Here is an 18,369-nt window from a genome sequence, read left to right as displayed (position 1 = left end):
CCCCTTCCTAATCTATAAAATGAGGAATTACATGCCTACCTCCTGAGAGGATTAGAAATAATGTTTAGGTTCTTTTGATTGCAAGCCAAGGGCCCAACATTGAGTAGTTTGAGCAAAACACCGGTGAAAGGGAGGGTTTATTGGGAACGCACTGGAGGGTCCCACAGAGACGGGGGGTGGTTGACTCTAGAGCTCTGTCTTGTTTGGAGGAGCCAGGTGGGGGTGAGGATGGAGGGTGGGGGTGGGAGCCTGAGGAATTGGTTGTTCCCACTGAACAGGTGCTTCACATGACTCCCCTCCAGGCAGCCTGGCCCTCCACCTCTGTGCCAAGAGATCCCCTGGTTTGTCAGCTCTGCTGAGGGAGCCAGATGACTTCATTCTAGTGGGGCATGCTTCAACGCAGGGGAATAGGTGATTGATGAAATGAGACCCAAATGGCTCCGAAGAGTTCATTTATTTAACATGGGCGAGCAGTTTGCTTCTAGGAAGATGTTGACTCACTCTGACTTCCATTATGCAAAATATCCACAGGAATCTCTGCTCTTAAGATTCATTTTGGTCGCTGTGATCCCCTCTTACCTTTTTAATCATCATATCAGCAAGCATTTGATCTGTGCCAAGCACTGTGCCTGGCTCAGGATGCTGCTGCCCTCAAGGGGTCCCCAGGCCTGTAAGCAGTGGGTTGATACATGAGCTCCGGGTGAAGGTGAAGGTGAACCAGGATGCTGTGGGGCTGGAGGAGGGAGAGCTTCCTGCAGTGATCCTCATGAGCGCATGCCCCCGAGTGTGTCAGTGGAGAGGGCTGACTGATGGAGCATGGTCTCTGAGGGGCGGGGAGTGTCCCTGTGGAGTTCAGGTGGAGAGGTTTCCCGGTTCCATGGAGATGGAAGAGCAGGAAAGCAGGCACAGTTGTGGCCGGCTGGCAGGTGGAAGGTGGGGGCTGAGGTGAGCTGTGACCTGGAAAACCTGGAATAGCCGCCCCAAAGGAGAGGAGTGGGGCTTTGCCAGGCACCCAGCCCCTGCACGGCAGTGGCTGGTCCTCTAGGGCTTCAAGCCAGGCCCATGGTGATCCAGTTAAGACATAGGTCGCCAGGGTCAGGCGAGTACAGCCCATACCTGGAGTCTGTCTCATCCACCCAAGGTCCATATTTGTTCATCTTTTTTCTTAGTCGTTCTTGGTTGGCTTCTTGGTTGGCTTGGTTACATACCAAAGCACAAATTCCGATGGTCAATTATTAGTTGAATGGACTTTAAGTTACCTGTCCTCTTAGAGAATCAGTTTATTTATCGAAAAATGGCAAGATTAATATCCCTTGTTGGGTGGTTGTTGCAACTGGGGATGATTTACGTAAAGGGCCCAGGCGAACACTGGAGCATAGGGTGCTGGTTGTGGGAGACACTCGTCTGGTGTTTGCTCCATGCTGGGCATTGTTCTGAGGATTTGGGATAGATTAGCCCAGTTAATCTCTTTAATAACCTAATGAGCTATGTAGAATTATCACCTCTGTCTATAGGTGAGGATATATATATGTCTTTTCAGGGCCACATCCGTGACATATGGCGATTTCCAGGCCAGGGGTCACATCCAAGCCTACGCCACAGCCACAGCAAGGAGGAATCCGAGGAAACCTAAACCACAGCTCATGGCAGCGCCGGATCCTTAACCCCACAGAGCGAGGCCAGGGTTCAGACCTTCGTCCTCATGGATACTAGTCAGATTCGTTTCCACTGAGCCATGACAGGAACTCGTATAGGTGAGGATATTGAAGCACAGAGAGGTTGAGGAACTTGTTCAAGATCACATAGCTAATCAGATCACGCATTCTGAACTATCACTGCCTCTCATAGTAGATGCTCAAGAAGCAGTAGGTTTTCTGATTTTCATTATCACTGTTTTCTGGCCTTTATGTGATTAACAGTGATTGTGTCACCTTTGTCAAGTGCCCAGTGCTTTGCATCCATCCTGGATCATTCGTAGGTCCACACCTTGCCTCACCACCCTGACCTTGTTTACTCATTGGCCCTCCATGCCCTGTACCCTCATCGCCAAAATGGGGAGAGTGATAATGCCTGAGCTCACTGGTTGTCAGGATTAAGTGAGAAAATACTGGAAAGCACTTAGCACCATAGCTGACCTGCTGAGGACATGGGAGCCTCTGTCTTGATACCTGTTGAAAACCTCCAGGCGCTCCTCTGGGACCCTCTGTCCACATGCATGTATATATGGGTGGGAGCTGACACTGTGACTATGCGGCAAAGGCAGGTGGGAGCTCCTTGTGCCAGTGACATGTGTGAGACTTACAAAAGGGCCTGACATTCTAGCAGCTCGGGTAACTAACTAACTTCTTATGACCAAATCAGTGGCTTAGCATTGAAAACTCTTAATTGGCAGGTGGTATCTTTGCCTTGTTTTGTTCAGGTCTCGAAGCACAGCAGTGTCCTCCTAGGTCAGGGCTCAGAACTCTGCATCCCTTTGGTAGTCTACTGGAACCTCTTCCTGGGAAGAGTATTTAAGTGCATAAAATATGTGCAAAGAATTATGAAGGAAACCAGTTATTTTGATATTTGGTTGTCAAAATATAAAAAAAATCAGCTGTAGAAATGGTGCTTCTTTACTAATGCATTAAATGACAAGATCTGGTGGAGAACAGAGTGACTGCTGTAGTTTTGAAGTAGTGGTGAGAATAAATATTTTGCAGCACACACAAAGTAATATTTTGATGCCAGAGACTCAGGAAAACACTAATACTGCTATGGCATAGCAGGTCTTTCAAATCAATTGAGTGAAATGCTAAATTTCAACTAGAGGTTAGTAGAAATAAAGACATGGCTTGTTCATATTTGTTCATATTTGAGTTTTCATCAGGTGAGAAGCTTTGCTCTGGGCAGTTAACTTCAGGAGACAGGCACAGTCTATGTGAATCACAGGGCCGCCTGCAGCCCATCTCTCCACTGACTGTCTCCCCAGCCTTAAGGAGCATCTAGTCTGTGCCAGGCATTCTGCACACTGTAACTTGACTTCTTTAACATTCTCTCTCTTCCTTCCTTTCCCCTCCTTCTCCCTCTCTTTCTCTTTCCTTTTAGGGCTGCACCCACAGCATATGGAAGTTCCCAGACTAGGGGTCACATCGGAGCTGCAGCTGCAGGTCTACACCACAGCCCGGGCAATGCGGCTCTGAGCTGCATCTGCGACCTACACCACAGCTCACGGCAACGGCGGATCCTTAGGCCACTGAGCGAGGCCAGGGATCGAACCCACACCCTTATGGATACTAGTTGGGTTCATAACCAGCTGAGCCACAATGGGAGCAATATTTAGACAAGTTACAAGAATAAAGGATTTTACTTATCCTGAGCCGACTGAGAGGAAGTTGCCTGTGTGAAGAAGCCCCATGAGCTCTGAATACCTGAGTGTGTACTTCCTGTAATCAGGACATTCTCTTAGCAAAGACCCGTCACCACCTCCCCAGCTGTCCCATAACTTCCTCTGTAGCAGAAGGATCCAACTCAGCGCACGTGTCGCATTTGATAGTCTTAGGTCTTCAGTGGCTTTCACGGCCCTGAAACCTTTGAAGCATCTGGGCCAGTTATGTTGTGGAGCAGTTTGGTCTGTCTGATGCCTCCTGGAGACTGGATTCAGACGAGGCATTCTTGGCAGGTATGTCGCAGGAGCCAGGCTGTGTTCTCTGGGTGTCCTGTTTGACAGCACATGGCTTAGATGTGTCCCGTCACTGGCTGTGCTGATTTCAGTGACTTTATGAGGGTGGTGTCTGTCTGGTGTCTGATGATGCAGTTACTTTTCTTTCCCCTTTGTAGTTAGTGAGTATGTGGGGGGAGGTATTTTTTTTGGCCCCGCCTATAGCGTACGGAAGGAAGTTCATGGGCCAGGGATCAAACTGACTGAGCCACAGCAGTAAATGGAGCCAGAGCAGTGACAATGTCGAATCCTTAACCACTAGGCTACCAGGGAACTCCTGGGGGGTATTTTAAGCCTGTAAATACTACGATCTTCAAACTTCCACCCATTAGGTTTGGCAGCCTTCTCTGTTTCTTGGCTGAATTATTTATTACCATGATGGTAAGCAAACGGTGCTTCCTCTAATTCCAATGTTCCTTCTACTTATTAGTTGTTCAGTTATAAAGAAAAGCCCACTCTTCTAACCATGTATTCATCTACTCGTGTCCTGTGGAGTCAGGCATTTCTGTTTTACTCAGTAGGTTATAATCTGTTAGTGTCATTATTTATTTTGATGCTTAAATTGTCTCAGATTTAGCCTTTTCAAACTGGTTCCTGTATCCTTTTGACAAGACTCCATTATTTCAGCACTTTTATTTTCTAGCATGACAGGGTGCCATAGACATGGATTGTTTTTGATTTTCCTTGCCTCAGTCCTGGAATTGGCCATTTCCCTCTAGATCTTTGATGCCTTGCAGTACACAATTTAGCTTTTACCTGCTCCATAACTCCAGAAGGTAGTGGCTCTTGTCCACCATTTTATAGCCAGAAGTACTAAGAGGCCAGGAAATAACTTGCTGAGGTTGAGGTCCCAGAACAAGTAAGTGACAGAGCCAACATTTGAACTATAAAATAATTTTCACATTTTTTGATATTCACAAAATTACATCCTCCTTCACACATGCGGAGCCTGAACCTCATAGAAGTTCGTTAAGCTAGTTAGCTGAGGTCACATAGCTGGCAAGGGGCAGAGGTCCACCTCAGATCTCTATTTTTTTTTTGGGGCCATGCCCATGGCATGTGGACATTCCTGGACCCGGGATCAAACCCCAGCTGCAGTTGCGACCTATGCCACGGCTGCAGCAACACCAGGACCTTAACCCACTGTACCAGGCTTGGGATTGAACCCACGCCTTTGCAGTGACCCGAGCTGCTGCAGAGACAATGCCAGATCCTTAACCTGCTTGCGCCACCGTGAGAACTCCTCAGATCTCTTTATCATCACTCTCTTCAGGCAGGGAGCCCTGAAAGCCTGACTCACTTGGCCTCTTCTGTTTTAACGTAAATCTCTCATTCCTAATCCTTGTCAGGTTTTGGTTTATGAAATTCTTTACTTTGGAGAATTTGGGAAGGGCATTCTTTGTAGTGTTGTGAAAACGAGGACCAGCAGCTCTGCGGGGTGGCCGGTTCACAATGGCCACTTGGGTAACAATGGTGAGTCTTCCACCGCAGCTCTTTGGGGTTGGGAGCACGGCACTCAGCTTTCTTGGAAGGTAGGTGATGGACGGTCCTTCCCCACTCCCCCTGCAGGTGGTGCTCTCTGACTGCGGCCTGAACTAGAGCCTGGCACAGGGGATCACCTTTGTTTGGATTTAGAAACCAGAACTATTCACATATGTTTGCATAATGTAAGGATGTGCTTTTTCAGAATTCTTCTCTTAATGTCAGATGCCCATTGTCATTTCCAGGAAAAGCAACAATTAGGCTACGAAGAGCTGATTCAGGTCTTAAAGAAAGAGCAGGACATCTATTCACATCTGGTGAAATCTCTGCAAGACTCAGACAGGTAAGGGTTTCTGTTTGGACGTCACATACATAGAGACATGCACATATTTTTAATATATTCTGGTAGTTTCTGAGGCAGCAAAGCCCTCCCGCTTTGCTTAGGAAGCTTAAAGTGCTTAGGTGGTGATTGCCTCATTTAAATCAGATATACTTATTTTCTAGCAAGAATTGTCTGACTTTTGAGGAACAAATGTGGGATTAAAATATAATAATAATAATTACTCAGATTTTTGTAATGCTTTATTAGAGATTTAGAAATCGCCTCTCTGTGTATTATATAATCTTCTCGGCTGTTCTGTGAGGTAAGCAATATTATTATCCCCATTTTCCATGAGGTCGTGAAAACTGAGAGAGGCTAAATGACTTGTCCAAAGTCACACAGGTGTTGAGTGGCAGAACCCTGAAGCTCAAACACATCTCTCTGTCTTAGAGAGACCTATGTCTTGATGGAATTGCTGAGATGATTTGGTGGCAGTGAGGTGTGGTGGGAGAGCTGATTAGAGGACAGAGGTCGAGCTCTGTGTCCCCAGGCAAGTGACACATTTGGGCCTCTCTTTGTCCAACACTGGGTGGGCTTCCGTGATTTCTCCCACGGAGGGGTCACCTCTCTGTAGACTGAGGGGGTCGAGGTGGAAGGATATGATGTCATGGGTGCATTTTCAAACTGCACAGAAGTGGAGGTGGCAGCAGGGACACTGATGGGACAGGATGGGCCGTGGCTCCCTGCTGCTTGGGGGTGGGGGGCTCATTACATCATTTGTCTTCATTTGTGTATGTCTGAAGCTTTCTGTAATAAAAAGTTAAGAAAACCCACCCTCAGTGCTCCTTCTCTTCTGCCCTTCACTCTCACGGAGCAGCATCCTCACTGTTCCCGGGCCGGGTGTTCCTGCCTCTGCTTGCAGTGCGCGTCCACACCCTGCTCTGTCCTCCTCGTGGATTCACCTTGGGGGTTACCCTTGTCAGGAGGCCCCCAGCACAGCTTCTCCTCTGGTTTTCCTCTGCCTTCCTTCTCTCCTTCCTTCCTCCCTCCCCCCCCCCTTTTTTTTTAACTTTTTATGACTCCACCCGAGGCATATGGCGGTTCCCAGGCTAGGGGTCTAATCGGAGCTGTAGCCACCAGCCTGTGCCACAGCCACAGCAACTCAGAATCTGAGCCGTGTCTACGACCTACACCGTAGCTCACTGCAACACCGGTTCCTTAACCCTCTGAGTGGGCCAGGGATCGAATCTGCATCCTCATGGATACTGGTTCTAACCCCCTGAGCCAGGACGGGAACTCCCACCCTGGTTTTCTGCCCTCACCACTGCCCTTAGCTGCCTGTTGCTTGTACGGTATGATTTGCTCCTCACCTGGACTGTGAGCCCTCAGGGCAGGGGTCCTGTCTTGCTGTCTGTGTTTCCCAGAGTCTGTCCCAGGAGCTGGTATGGAGTAGGCTTAGTGGTGAATGTCCCCCCTTGCCCTCCCCATTCTTTTCAGCTATGAGATAATTTCCAGGATTTTTAATCTAAATGAATTTAAAGAGAATGAAAACATGCTGATGAAACTCTGGAGCAGGCATCGCTCTGAAAGTGAGTGCTGTTGAGAAGCCTCAGCTGCTAGTCATTTTCACTTGGGGAGGCGCTGAGTAGTGCTGGGAAACTCCAAGGGAAGTGGGCAAAGTGGGTTTAATTTGCAGCATCTCTGAATCTCTGATGGGGGCCAGCTTTGACTCCGGCCACCACAGGGCTCTATGGGTGGATAGGGCAGCTGCCAAGCCTCCTCAGCATCTCGGATGGCGGCTCTGATTGTCATAGGCTCTTCCTTAGTGAATAAAAATGTGCATGGGACTGAGGCAGGTCAGGGCTGTGACTAACAGGGTTGCTTAAAAGGTTTCCTGTTCATCGTCAGGGTCGAAATGCATTCAGCAGCTCTGAGCTCTTGAGGAAGTCGCTTTTCACCCTGAGCCTCAGGATATGTATTTGGGCCATTGGGATGGGCCTGCCTACCGACCTCCTGCCCACCTGTCTGTTTACCTCTTTCCTTACCTACCGTACAGGACTGTTCGAGATGAGATGATAGTGTGTCAAGTCCTCGTTCGGCCTGGCACACAGTAAGCACTCAATAAATGGTGACGCTGATTAAGACTAATAGCGATGCGAAAAGCTTCCACATGCCTCAATGTGCCAGTGGACAGAAACTCAGCTTGTGGGGATTTTGTGTCCTCTGACTGCGCCACAGCCAGAGGGCAGAAGTGTGTGCTAAGGCAGGCTGAGCCCTCCGGGCAGCTCCAGCACCGCTGACTCTCTGGAAACTGGCAGTGAACGCTGGACAACTCTGGGACTATGCCATACTTATAACTGATGTTGGAAAGGGGGGGTCAGGGCGGGGAGAACGCTGACCCGGGGCCGTTTGTACTTGCCTGTAACTCAAGCTTTCTCAGCCTTGGCACTGGTGGGATTTGGGGCTAGATGGCTTTTTGTCACAAGGGGCTGTCTTGTGCATCATAAGATGTTGTGTGACTTCTCTGCCTTTTATACATGGCAGTAGCACCCTCCCCTGCCTCAGCTGTGCCATGTCTGGCTAGTGCCACATGTGCCCTGGGGGATGAGGGCCGGTCAGATCATCTCCAGATGAAAACTATGGCTGTACCTTCTGAGTAGTAGCAAGTTTAGCTTACAAACACCTTCTGTTTGGGAGTGGCTGGCATATGTGGACAGAAGGAAGTGAGGTTTATTGAGCATCTCGTATGTGCCAGGCACTGTGCTAAGCTCTTTCCTTTGTAACATCTCTTTCAATCCTCAAAACAGTCTTGAAGGAAAGGCCTTGCCCCCACTTTAGGGATGAGGCAGGCAGGACTCTGGCAGTTTGGCTGACTGCCCAGGTCATGGCCATGGGGAAGCCGTGGGCACTTGGGCCCTCCACTCCTGCAAGAGGAAGGTGCCAGGCTGTCGTGTCTTTCTGAGTGAAGCTCCTTTTGTTCCGCCGACTCCTCACACCTTGCAGGGATCCTGGAGTTGGGGAAACATAAATGACAGACACAGGAGCAGCAGCTGTGTACTTTTCACCCTGTCAAAAAGTGGCAGAGGGAGTGAAACAGTCAGCTTTCTGCAGCCCTAATCGCAGGAGCTTCGCTAAAACAATCTCCTTTTCTCCCCCAGTTAAATGTCTCTGCAGCACGACCGCATCGGAGCGGGTGCTGTGCTGTGACACCTCTGTAAGGTTTTCCATCAGCCTTACAAATTGATCATTATGATTGTCTTGAAATGGAACTAGGTACGAGTTGCTGGGAGGGCCCCTTCCCTTGCAAGGAGGCTGCTTCACAATGAACCATCTTCAAAGCAGTGAGCATAGAAGATTAGACATAATGGTTTATTTTCCTTCCAATATATGTTGATTTATGTGCGCAGTTCGTTGGATGGAGCTGGAAGAAATCTCTGAAGGAGAAGTGGGGCTTGAGTCTGTGGCACACGTATTTTTAGAGCAGTAACTCCTGTTGGGGGTGGGGGGCTCTGGACCCCTTTCCAACAATCTGATGAAAGCTTATGGATCTTCTCCCTTAAAAAAAAAAAATCCCCATGTTCATAAATATTTTCAGACAGTTTCAAAGTGTTGATGGACTCTCTCAGGGAACAGGAGGTCTGATGCTGGACAGAGTCCTGTATTTCTTGGTATTTAAAAAAGGTTTTCTGGCTTGTTAAGGTGTTTGGTGGGCTTAAGAAATGTTCGTATACTTTGACCCAGTAACTGCGCCGCTGGGAATCCATCTTAAGATGCTAACCTGAGTGTGAAACAAGGCTTTAGGCACAGAGATTTTCAGTGACACATTGTTTCTGTTATTTGGTTGTCTGCTGGAGCCTCAGTTCCTCTGAGAGCTGGTTCAAATGCCTGCCTTGTGCAGGTCCCGAGCCCTTCTTGTGGAACTGCACTGCCCACTGCCCAGTTCAGTGGCCACCAGCTGTGTGACTGTACACATTTAAACTAAAAAAATCAAGCATTCAGCACCTTGATAGGTTAGCCACATTTCAAATGTGCAGTAGGCACCTTCAGCTATGGGTGCCTTATTCACCAGCACAGAGACGGAACGTCTCCATCACTGGGGAAAGTTCTGTACTCTCACAAATTCAGGCAGATTCTGGGAGGTGTGCTTTTTCACGGCCTCCTCTGAGTTCTGGGTGCGGGTTTCATGCAAGCCCTCTGTACTGGTCGGCACCGTGTCACCCTGACCCAGATGTCGCTCTTGACCCCCTCAAAGAATCCAGTCAGCCCTGCATTTGTGAGTGGCTAACCCATCCCTGTAGACTTGAATTATAGACTTGAATTCCCTGACCCTTAAATCGGTCCTTCTTTTCCTTCTGTTATCAACTCTCACTCTTCTCCTTTTCTTTTTTCTCGTCCTCCTGCCCCCCACCCTTACCTGTGCCACCTTTTTGGGTGTGACACAGTAGACATTCTCCCTGTCACCTTCTCTTCTGTGGAAGACCTTCCTTCCATCCTCAAGCCCATGTGCAAGGCCTTATTCCAAACAGAGAGACATTCTGGGGAATTATTTCCACCTAGTCCATCTTTAGCAAAATCTTGGAAATGACCCAAATGTCCACAAATAGGGGATGAGTTAAAGTGAATGGTGGGACCTGATTTAATATTATATAGTCATTAAAAATGATGTTTGCCAATGATTTCTGAAAATGTAGGGAAATATTTAAGTGAGGAACCCACAGTTTAGTGTTGTATGTCCAGTATTTTTTCAACCTTTAGAAACACTCAGGGAAGAAGATTGGGAGGAGATAGTCTGCCATGTGTTCACTGGTAGTGGAGTCATGGTAATTTTTGCTGCTTTAATGCTTTTATATTTAAAATTTTCTGCAAACATGTATGTACGTTTATAATGGGAAAAAAAAAAAACCCACGAATGACATAAAAATCAGAGGAAGGCTTGCTGGGCTTTGCATCTTAAATCACAAGTAGGTCTGTTTTAAAATTCTGGTGCCTCGTTTTACCAAGCCTCAGCAACCTGCAGGCTGAGTTGAATGGCATCTTGCCCTGCGGAAGCGGCTGGAGCGGGATGTGCTCTCGTATCAGAATCTGCAGAAGGCCCTGGAGGAGCAGATCAGCGAAATCCGGAGGCGGGAAGGTATGCGCTCTCTTGTATGTGTTTCCCTTTGCTTTTCCCACTGGGAGGGCCTGGGCTGGACTTGCAGAGAGCGCCTAGACTTTAGTAGGAGAGGAGGCGGCCACAGGACTTCATCCGGGGAGGGGGGGTGGGGGGGGCCTCTGTTTGCGGTGATGGCGTCACTGCTGGCTCTCCTCGTCTGTATCCGTCTGGCTTCTGCCTTGGGAGTAGAAGAGCCCAGTGCGTGGTATTAATTCTGCAGAGGGCCTGCTTCAGGGTTGCTTCCTTACTGCCTCCTCTGCATTTCTGCTTCCTGGATTCTTCTAGCTCCATGTGACCTCAGGGCCTCCCAGGCCCCTTTGTCTGGTCAACGACCCTCATTGCCCAGAAATTTGGGCTCTGCCTACCACGGCACCCACTGCAGAGACCTGGCTGCACACCGCTGTGCAGTGGAGGATTCCTGTGGAGTCATTGACTTTTTGCACTGTCATGACCTCTGATGGGCCTGGTTAGGGAGGGTCCTGTGGTGCCTGCCCTGCTGTGCTCTTGCCAACAGTATTTGGCCTCTCCCTGGTCAGAACCTGAGCCCCTGAGAGTCAGAGTTGGTATCTTCTTCCTTTCCATATGCTGGTGCTGGCATGGATGCTAAAAATTAGTCGTGGTGGTAGGTTCGACATTTCTTTTCTTTTTCTTTTTCTTTTTTTTTTTCTTTTTAGGGCCACACCCGCGGCATATGGAGGTTCCCAGGCTAGGGGTCAAATCAGAGCTACAGCTGCAGGTCTACACCACAGCCACAGCATGGCAGGATCCGAGCCGTGTCTGCAACCTACACCACAGCTCTCGGCAACGCCGGATCCCTAACCCACTGAGCGAGGCCAGGGATCAAACCCACAACCTTATGTTTCCTAGTCAGATTTGTTTCCCCATTTCTTAAGCACCTACTGTGTGTAGGGTACCGCACAGGGCCTGTACCTTCTCATCTCCGATTCCGACCATCCTCCCGTTGGGTGGAGCAGGCATTGACCTAGCCCTCCAGGTGGAGACACTGAGGTGGGGGTGGGGGATGAGCCAGGACACTTGAAGTCTAGCTCTTTCCAGTATGTGAAGCGTGTCAGCTCTTACCGACGTGTGGTAAGTGAGATCAAGCCTTTGCACCCCGTTAGAATGACCTTTGCTGCAGAGGAAGCAGACCCTCCGTGGTGACCACAGGCCCCCTCGCAGGCAGTTTTTGCACCTGGTGTGCTCGCTACAGTGGCGGGCTCTGGAGCCAGTAAAAAACACATCAAGCGCTTTTATTTCCCTTGAGTTCTACCCTTGAGGGTCACATCTCATTTTCCTATATTTTCACCTAAACAGAATCACTCTCTTATTTAAACTGAAAGCACCATTCTCTTGTGCTACTCAGAATGGTCCCCAGGTACAACACTTGACATGCAAATTATGATTCAGAATTGGCCCCAGCAAAAGCCTCCAGCCCGTGATGAAACCACGCACTGAGATACCAGCCTGTAGAGAAAGAGGAAAATTGCTTTTGCTCCAAAGGTGGTGCATCAAACTCCCTATGTGTACTTAGGCCCCCTCCACCCCACCCCACCCCGTTCCCATTGCCTCCGATGGACTGCACTGGGATTGGTTTTGGAAGGATCTACTTCTGATGTTCTTTTTCTTCTCCTCCCCATTTTTTTTCCTTTCGTGCAGAAGAACCGTTTTCATTTTATAGTGATCAAACATCTTACCTGAGTATTTGCCTTGAAGAGCACAGTCGGCTTCAAGTAGAACATTTTTCTCAAGAAGAGCTTAAGAAAAAGGTACTGACCTATTACCTTTCAGTGCTTTGTTGGTTGTTGGTTGTCTCTTGGGTTCCCGATCAGAGGTAAGATTCTGAAAGCCCTTCACCCCTCCTCTCTTCCCTCTCTCGCTGCCTGTCATCCTTCCTTCTGTATGTTACCAGAGCGCCCTCCCCCGTGTCTGACACACACCTTCTTAGGTTGAGGACCCCGCCCAGGCTCCATCTCTAGGAAGAGCTCCCCCGCCCAGAGCATTAGCCACCTTCCACTTGGTCACTCGCTCCTCCTCTGGTACCTAACTGCGTCGATGACCTTCTCATACTGATCTGTAATTATCTGGTTATTCTTCTATATCCCTACTAGGCTGTAAACATCTTAAGTCAGTGAGTATATCTTACTTGTTTCTGATTTCCTAGTGCCTGGCACACATAACAGGAGTTAACAGACACTTTTGGAAAGAATGAACGTTCAGCTTTGATCGATACATCTTTTCTAAAACTGGAAGGGTTTTGCAATCTGTTGATCATTGGTGTGGTTAGAGTGGTTCAGTATTTCAAGATTCTAAGAGCCATTGATAGGAATAGGAAGTGTGAGCTCAGAGAACACTGTTGTTGAATTACAAAATTATCATCCATGTATGATAGGTTCAGTTTCTGTCTTGGAACAATTCCCATTCTGGTGGAATGGACAGACCTGTGAACAAGGAAGGGTGATATGGAGGGTAACAGTGGCTGTAAGAGGCAAAGGTCAAGGTTTAGAGGTCACAAAGGAGAGGTGATTAACTGTTGGCGGTTGGGAGGCACTCACTTGATTAAAGGAAGCTTCTCAGCAGAAACAAGACCTGCAGTGGGTTTTGAAGGATGGATAGGAGTTTGTTGGAAGTTTTTCTCAGCAGAGAGAGAGAGAAAAAAAGCAAATAAAAGGTGCAGAAGAAATAAAAAAGAGAACTATAAAAATTTCAGTATTTTGGGAGGAGTGGAACAACAAGCATTGAGGTGTCTGTTAGTGTTTTGAAGATGAGGAAAATTGGGCTGATGATAGCTGTTACTAGTACCTCCTATGGCTGAGAAGGCAGGAGGTGGTTCACTCGGTTGACATTTAGTAAATGTTAGTAGAATCAGAGTGTTTTTTCTTCCCTCCATAACCTTCTAGAGGGTCAGGTCCAATTTGTGTTTGTGTTCTGGTGCAGTGGACACCTGCTGTGTGTGGTCAGGTGGGATCTCCCACTTTATGTCAGGGGCTAATGATAAGCCCATTAAGAAGTGTTTGGAGGATCACTGGCTCTTGGGATTTGAAGCTTATGGGGCACGAAGGTGGTGTCTGCTTGGTTGCTTATGTACCTGTCCTCTTGAGACCTGTGCCCTGAGGAGCGCTGGACGGGGAGTCCTGGGTGCTCAGCTCCAGGTCCAGCTCTGCCTCTGTGGCAGCAGCTGCCCTTGCCCACCGACCTGGATTTGGATGGTGTTACATGTCACTTAATTCTCCAGGCACCCCAGCTCTGGGGCCTCCAACGTCTTTGTATCTCAGGCTTGTCTTTGTAAAACAGGGACAGTCATGCCGACCTGTCCACCTCCTCAGGGCTTTTGTAAGGAATGCTTGACTAAAGCTTGTGGGAGGATTTTAGTAGCTGTAAACTGCTTTATAACTGAAGGCTGCTGTTGTTAAGACATTGCTAGTCAGGCACGGAAAGAGGAAGGCAGGTGCTGTGAAATAAGGCGCAGTCTCAGAAATCCCAGTCTCAGGGGGGGTTTTCCTCCGGAGGGTCTCAGGTGCACGACAGAGGTCACGTTAGCTGTCACTGCTGGTGTACGTAGACTGTGCTGAGGCTTAGTGCACTGTGACTGCGATCACCTCAGGTCCGCAGTAGCCCATTCCGCAGATGGAAAAGGTGGCTTAGACCAGGCAACTTGCCCAGGACCTCTTGGCCTTGAAGTGGTGGCTCTGGGACCAGAATACAGGCAGGCTGGCACCTTTCTCACTGTACCCAGGGTAGCCTGAAGACTCGGGTCAGGCCACCTGATTCTCGGCGACAGTGAAATGTGGGCAACGGCCTCTGCGCTCTTATCTCCTAGGTCGGTGATCTCATCCAGCTAGTGAAGGAGCTGTATACGGACAACCAGCACCTAAAGAAAACCATTTTTGATCTCTCCTGCCTGGGTATCCCGGGAGATGACAGGCCTGAGTCAGGCGATCTAACAGAGGTAAGAAGGAACACTCTTGTTGTTGTTGTATGCCAGTTACAAAGAGTGACAACCTCCCACCTTTCTCAAGGCTGCCTCTGTCCTGGAGGGGGTCTCTAGTGAAATCTGCTTTTGCTGTGGATGAGGTTTGAGGTCAGCAGGTCTGACCACAGGCTTCAAGTTGGGTTGTGTCTGTGTGGTCACACGTGATATTTTGTGATGCCTGGACTGCAAGTCTGGTCCTGGGATCCATGCCTCAGATGGCACACCTGGATGACTGGGGTGGTCCTGAGGGGTCTGGCGCGTTGCCGCAACACCCAGATGCCTTGGGTAGTGTTGTCGAACGCATTACTCTGGAGAAACAAACACGCAAACACCCCTTTCGTTTGCTTTTTGTATTAATCCTCTGAATGCATCTTCTCACTCCCACAGCCTCTGGCTTCTGGATTTGCTCAGATGGGGGCTGTTTCTTCCCACATGTCCTCAGGAACTCCTGCGCTTTGCCATGTAAACAGTCGGGGTCCTGGGAGCCCACACATCCAATTTCTGACTATGGGAGTTCAACGCTGGTAGCGTTTGAAAGTCTGAAAGGGCCACAGAAGGTCCAGCCCTGGTGTCTGTACTCAAGAGCGTGTGTGCCCAGTGAGGGTCCGTCCTGTTCCGTTAGCCCACCCCAGCGCCTCCCCTTGGCTGGTGCTCTGGCCTGCTCATCTTTGTGATGTGCTGCCTCCAGTTTTCTCGGCACAGTAGGAGGCCCTGATGCTGTGCCTGCGGCGAGGAGGAGCTTGTTTCCTCCTTTTAGTGCCTGCTCCCACAGGACACGCCCTGCTCCAAGCCTGTGTTGTGCTAGTTGGTTTCAGAAGACCGGAACTGTTCACACCTCCAGTGCACCAGGGCCTTTTGTACCTTCCTGGTTTGGTTTGTCCTGAACTCAGCCTGACGTGCCGGGTTCATGGAGGTCCCATTGCTGCGTCGTTTCTGGGGAAAGATTTGTCAGCCTTTAAGCCGTCTCCACCCACCTTCAAAGTAGGAAATGCTCAAAGGTATTGAAGCTGCACTCTGGCCATCTCTTCTCTTGGAGAGAGGGAATATTATTGATTTTAGTCCCCAGGGCTCCAGATAATTTTGAAAAGCAAGAATATCTGCAGTCCATTTAGGGAGAAATAGGTCTGTTTGTTTTCTCCAAGGCAGCATTTTTTTTTTAATTTTTTTTTTCTTTTGTCTTTTTAGGGCTGCACCAGTGGCATATGGAGGTTCCCAGGCTAGGGGTCAAATAGGAGCTGCAGCTGCCGAACTACAGCCGTAGCCACAGCCACTCCAGATCCAAGCCATGTCTGTGACCTAAACCACAGCTCATGGTAACGCCGGATCCTTAACCCACTGATCGAGGCCAGGGATCGAACCTGCAACCTCATGGTTCCTAGTCAGATTTGTTTCCGCTGTGCCACGACAGGAACTCCTCAAGGCAGTGTTTTTAAGAAACAGCCCATTCTTCACCTGCCTCACTTGAGTCACATATGGCGAGGGTGTTTGTTCATTTGCCCTTTGAAAGAAATGTGTTAAATGTCGTGTGATGTCCTTTGAAGAACGGAGGGGTTTTCCTCTTGCCCCTCTGAGATCTTAGCACGAGCCGATTCTGACTGGGGTCATTTGTCAGTCTGTACTTCAATTTCATGTTCCCTATGAATAGCCGTGTCCTTTGTCTCACGGTCCCGCCTGCGCCCGGAATGGGATGTGAAGACCCGCATAGGAAGGAGAGTGACCCTGAGCTGAGGAAGGAGAGACATTAGGGGTGAGGGGGGATGGCAGCGAGGGGAGGCTCCGTTCCCTGGGAGCCTGCGAGGCCCTCCTTTGATGAGCAGCGAGGTGGAAACAAACGGGAACCGCTAGCACGGTCCACGGGCTTCTCTGAGCAGCAGCACTTGCGGGGTCGAGGCCGGCACTGCTCCGCTCTCCAGCAGCCTGCAGATCAAAAAGGGGGGAAAAAGGAAGCCAAATGTATTTTGTATGTTTAAAATTCAGTATTTTTCCCTCCAATATTTCATTAACCCACAGAATTGCCTAAACCTTGGAAAATAGAAATGACCCTAATCCTATCACTTTGTAACACTCACAGTTAATTAACATTTTGGAATTCTCCTCCTCTATTTGTGTATAGAATGCGTGCAGGCCCACAGTACAAACGCAGTCCTGTTTCCTGTTTCTTGCCAGCGGCTGCTGTGCTGTAACCTCTTACTCCATCCTAAGGATGCCCTGGAGTTAACTAACTGCCTCGATGTTGTTGGGTGTGTAGATTATTTCCGGTGATTCACTATTTTGCGTTACCTGATGCGTGTCTTTGGACACAAATCATTTTCTGGTTTAAGCTTTTTTTTTTCCCCTTAGACTATATTCCCTGATGAATAACCTGGGTCAAAAGTACAGATACAGTTAGATAGAGGTATAAAATAGGCATATAATTTATTTTCATATTAACCCCCCCTTGCAACTTGTAGTCTGACCAAGGCTATGAAGAGTAGGAGGCCCTTGGTACAGTTTGGCAGGTGTGTCTTCCAAACGGCGGCCCTGGGGTGGGCTCCCTCCCACTGGGCACATGGTGCTTATTCCTTGCATGCAGGTAGCTCACCGAAAAACCAGCCAAACCAACGCAAGGCAAACCGTAGGCATCCTTTTCTCCCAAAGCGCAAAAAACCAAAAACCCAAAAACCTCTAATGAGGCTGCTTCTTTATTTATTTATTTATATTTATTTACTGCTTGTAGTTAATGTATTATAGAAAGATATGGTTGTGAATGGACGTGCTGAGTAATCTGAGCAGACTGCAGCCAGTGTGGTGAGCGTTGCAAACCACGAGCTGTGTGATGGTCCCACCTCTGAGGGACAGGACACATATAGGAGACTCAGAAAGGGTCAGTCGCCGTCATTACTTACGTTGTCATTTTTAGGAGTGGTTAGAAAACTGAGTTTGGGTTTTTTGGCACGGAGAGGAAACATGGATTAAGGGGCATAATGCCAGGCTGTCATTTTGAGTCAGAAGTAGATCTTGTGTGACTCTAGAGGACAGAAATGGTACTTTTCTGAACAAAGGTCAGATGGAGAAGGGACTTGTTAAATTCTTATGTTAGTATCAGAATAAAATTTGGTTTGTCACAAGCAGGTTGAATTTCATTAAAAGGAGGAAGATCCTAACAATTTGACTTCATAAGTTGTAAATGATTTATAAAACCCTTGGCGTAGTGCCTGGCATGCAGTAGGCACTCAATATGTAAAATGCAGCTATTTAAATTTTAGTTTTTTAGTAAACGGGTGACAGAGTTGGAACTGCAACCCTCTGCTGGCTCTGTTCAGTGTTGTTTTAGCAACACCGAAGGGCAGTGTGCTTCTAAAGTTTAGCGTGAGTGTGAATTTCCTGGGGACCTTGTTAAAATGAAGACTCTGGTTCAGTGAGCCTGGCATGGGGCCTGAGAGTCTGCATTTCTAACAAGCTTCTTTTGCTCCAAAGAACACACATGGGGTAGCGGGACCAGAGGTAATCCTGGAAAGCTTTTGGTTCTCATTTTGCAAACTATCTTTATTCATTCATTTTTTTTCTTTTAGCAATGTTTTGTTGCACACTGGACCCTGATGTTAAAACTGAACGCAGACACATCCGTGGCCCGTGGAGTGTGTGATATGGAGAAGCGGAGTGTGGTGAGGGCGGGGTGGCACCAGAGCAGGCGTGGAGACAGGCCCTGCCTCCTCCCTGAGGTCAAGGGAGGGTCTTCTGGAGGAAGAAGGGGAGCCTGCAAGGGC

The 18,369-nt window shown here is 48.6% G+C and overlaps 1 protein-coding gene across 1 annotated transcript in view; it reads left to right on the top strand.

The window, feature by feature from the left end:
• CDK5RAP2 (CDK5 regulatory subunit associated protein 2) overlaps window positions 1-18,369 on the top strand; it is a 182,262-nt gene that overhangs the window by 92,719 nt on the left and 71,174 nt on the right. The window contains 5 exon segments of the mRNA XM_021068104.1: window positions 5,425-5,522; window positions 10,503-10,534; window positions 10,537-10,632; window positions 12,310-12,419; window positions 14,471-14,599. Of these exon segments, the coding sequence (XP_020923763.1) occupies window positions 5,425-5,522; window positions 10,503-10,534; window positions 10,537-10,632; window positions 12,310-12,419; window positions 14,471-14,599 (465 nt within the window).

This window comes from Sus scrofa, chromosome 1, assembly GCF_000003025.6.
Source record: "Sus scrofa isolate TJ Tabasco breed Duroc chromosome 1, Sscrofa11.1, whole genome shotgun sequence".
In the NCBI taxonomy this organism is placed as follows: domain Eukaryota; kingdom Metazoa; phylum Chordata; class Mammalia; order Artiodactyla; family Suidae; genus Sus; species Sus scrofa.
The sequence above is the reverse complement of the archived record's forward strand: the minus strand, read 5'-3'. Positions and strand labels throughout refer to the sequence as shown.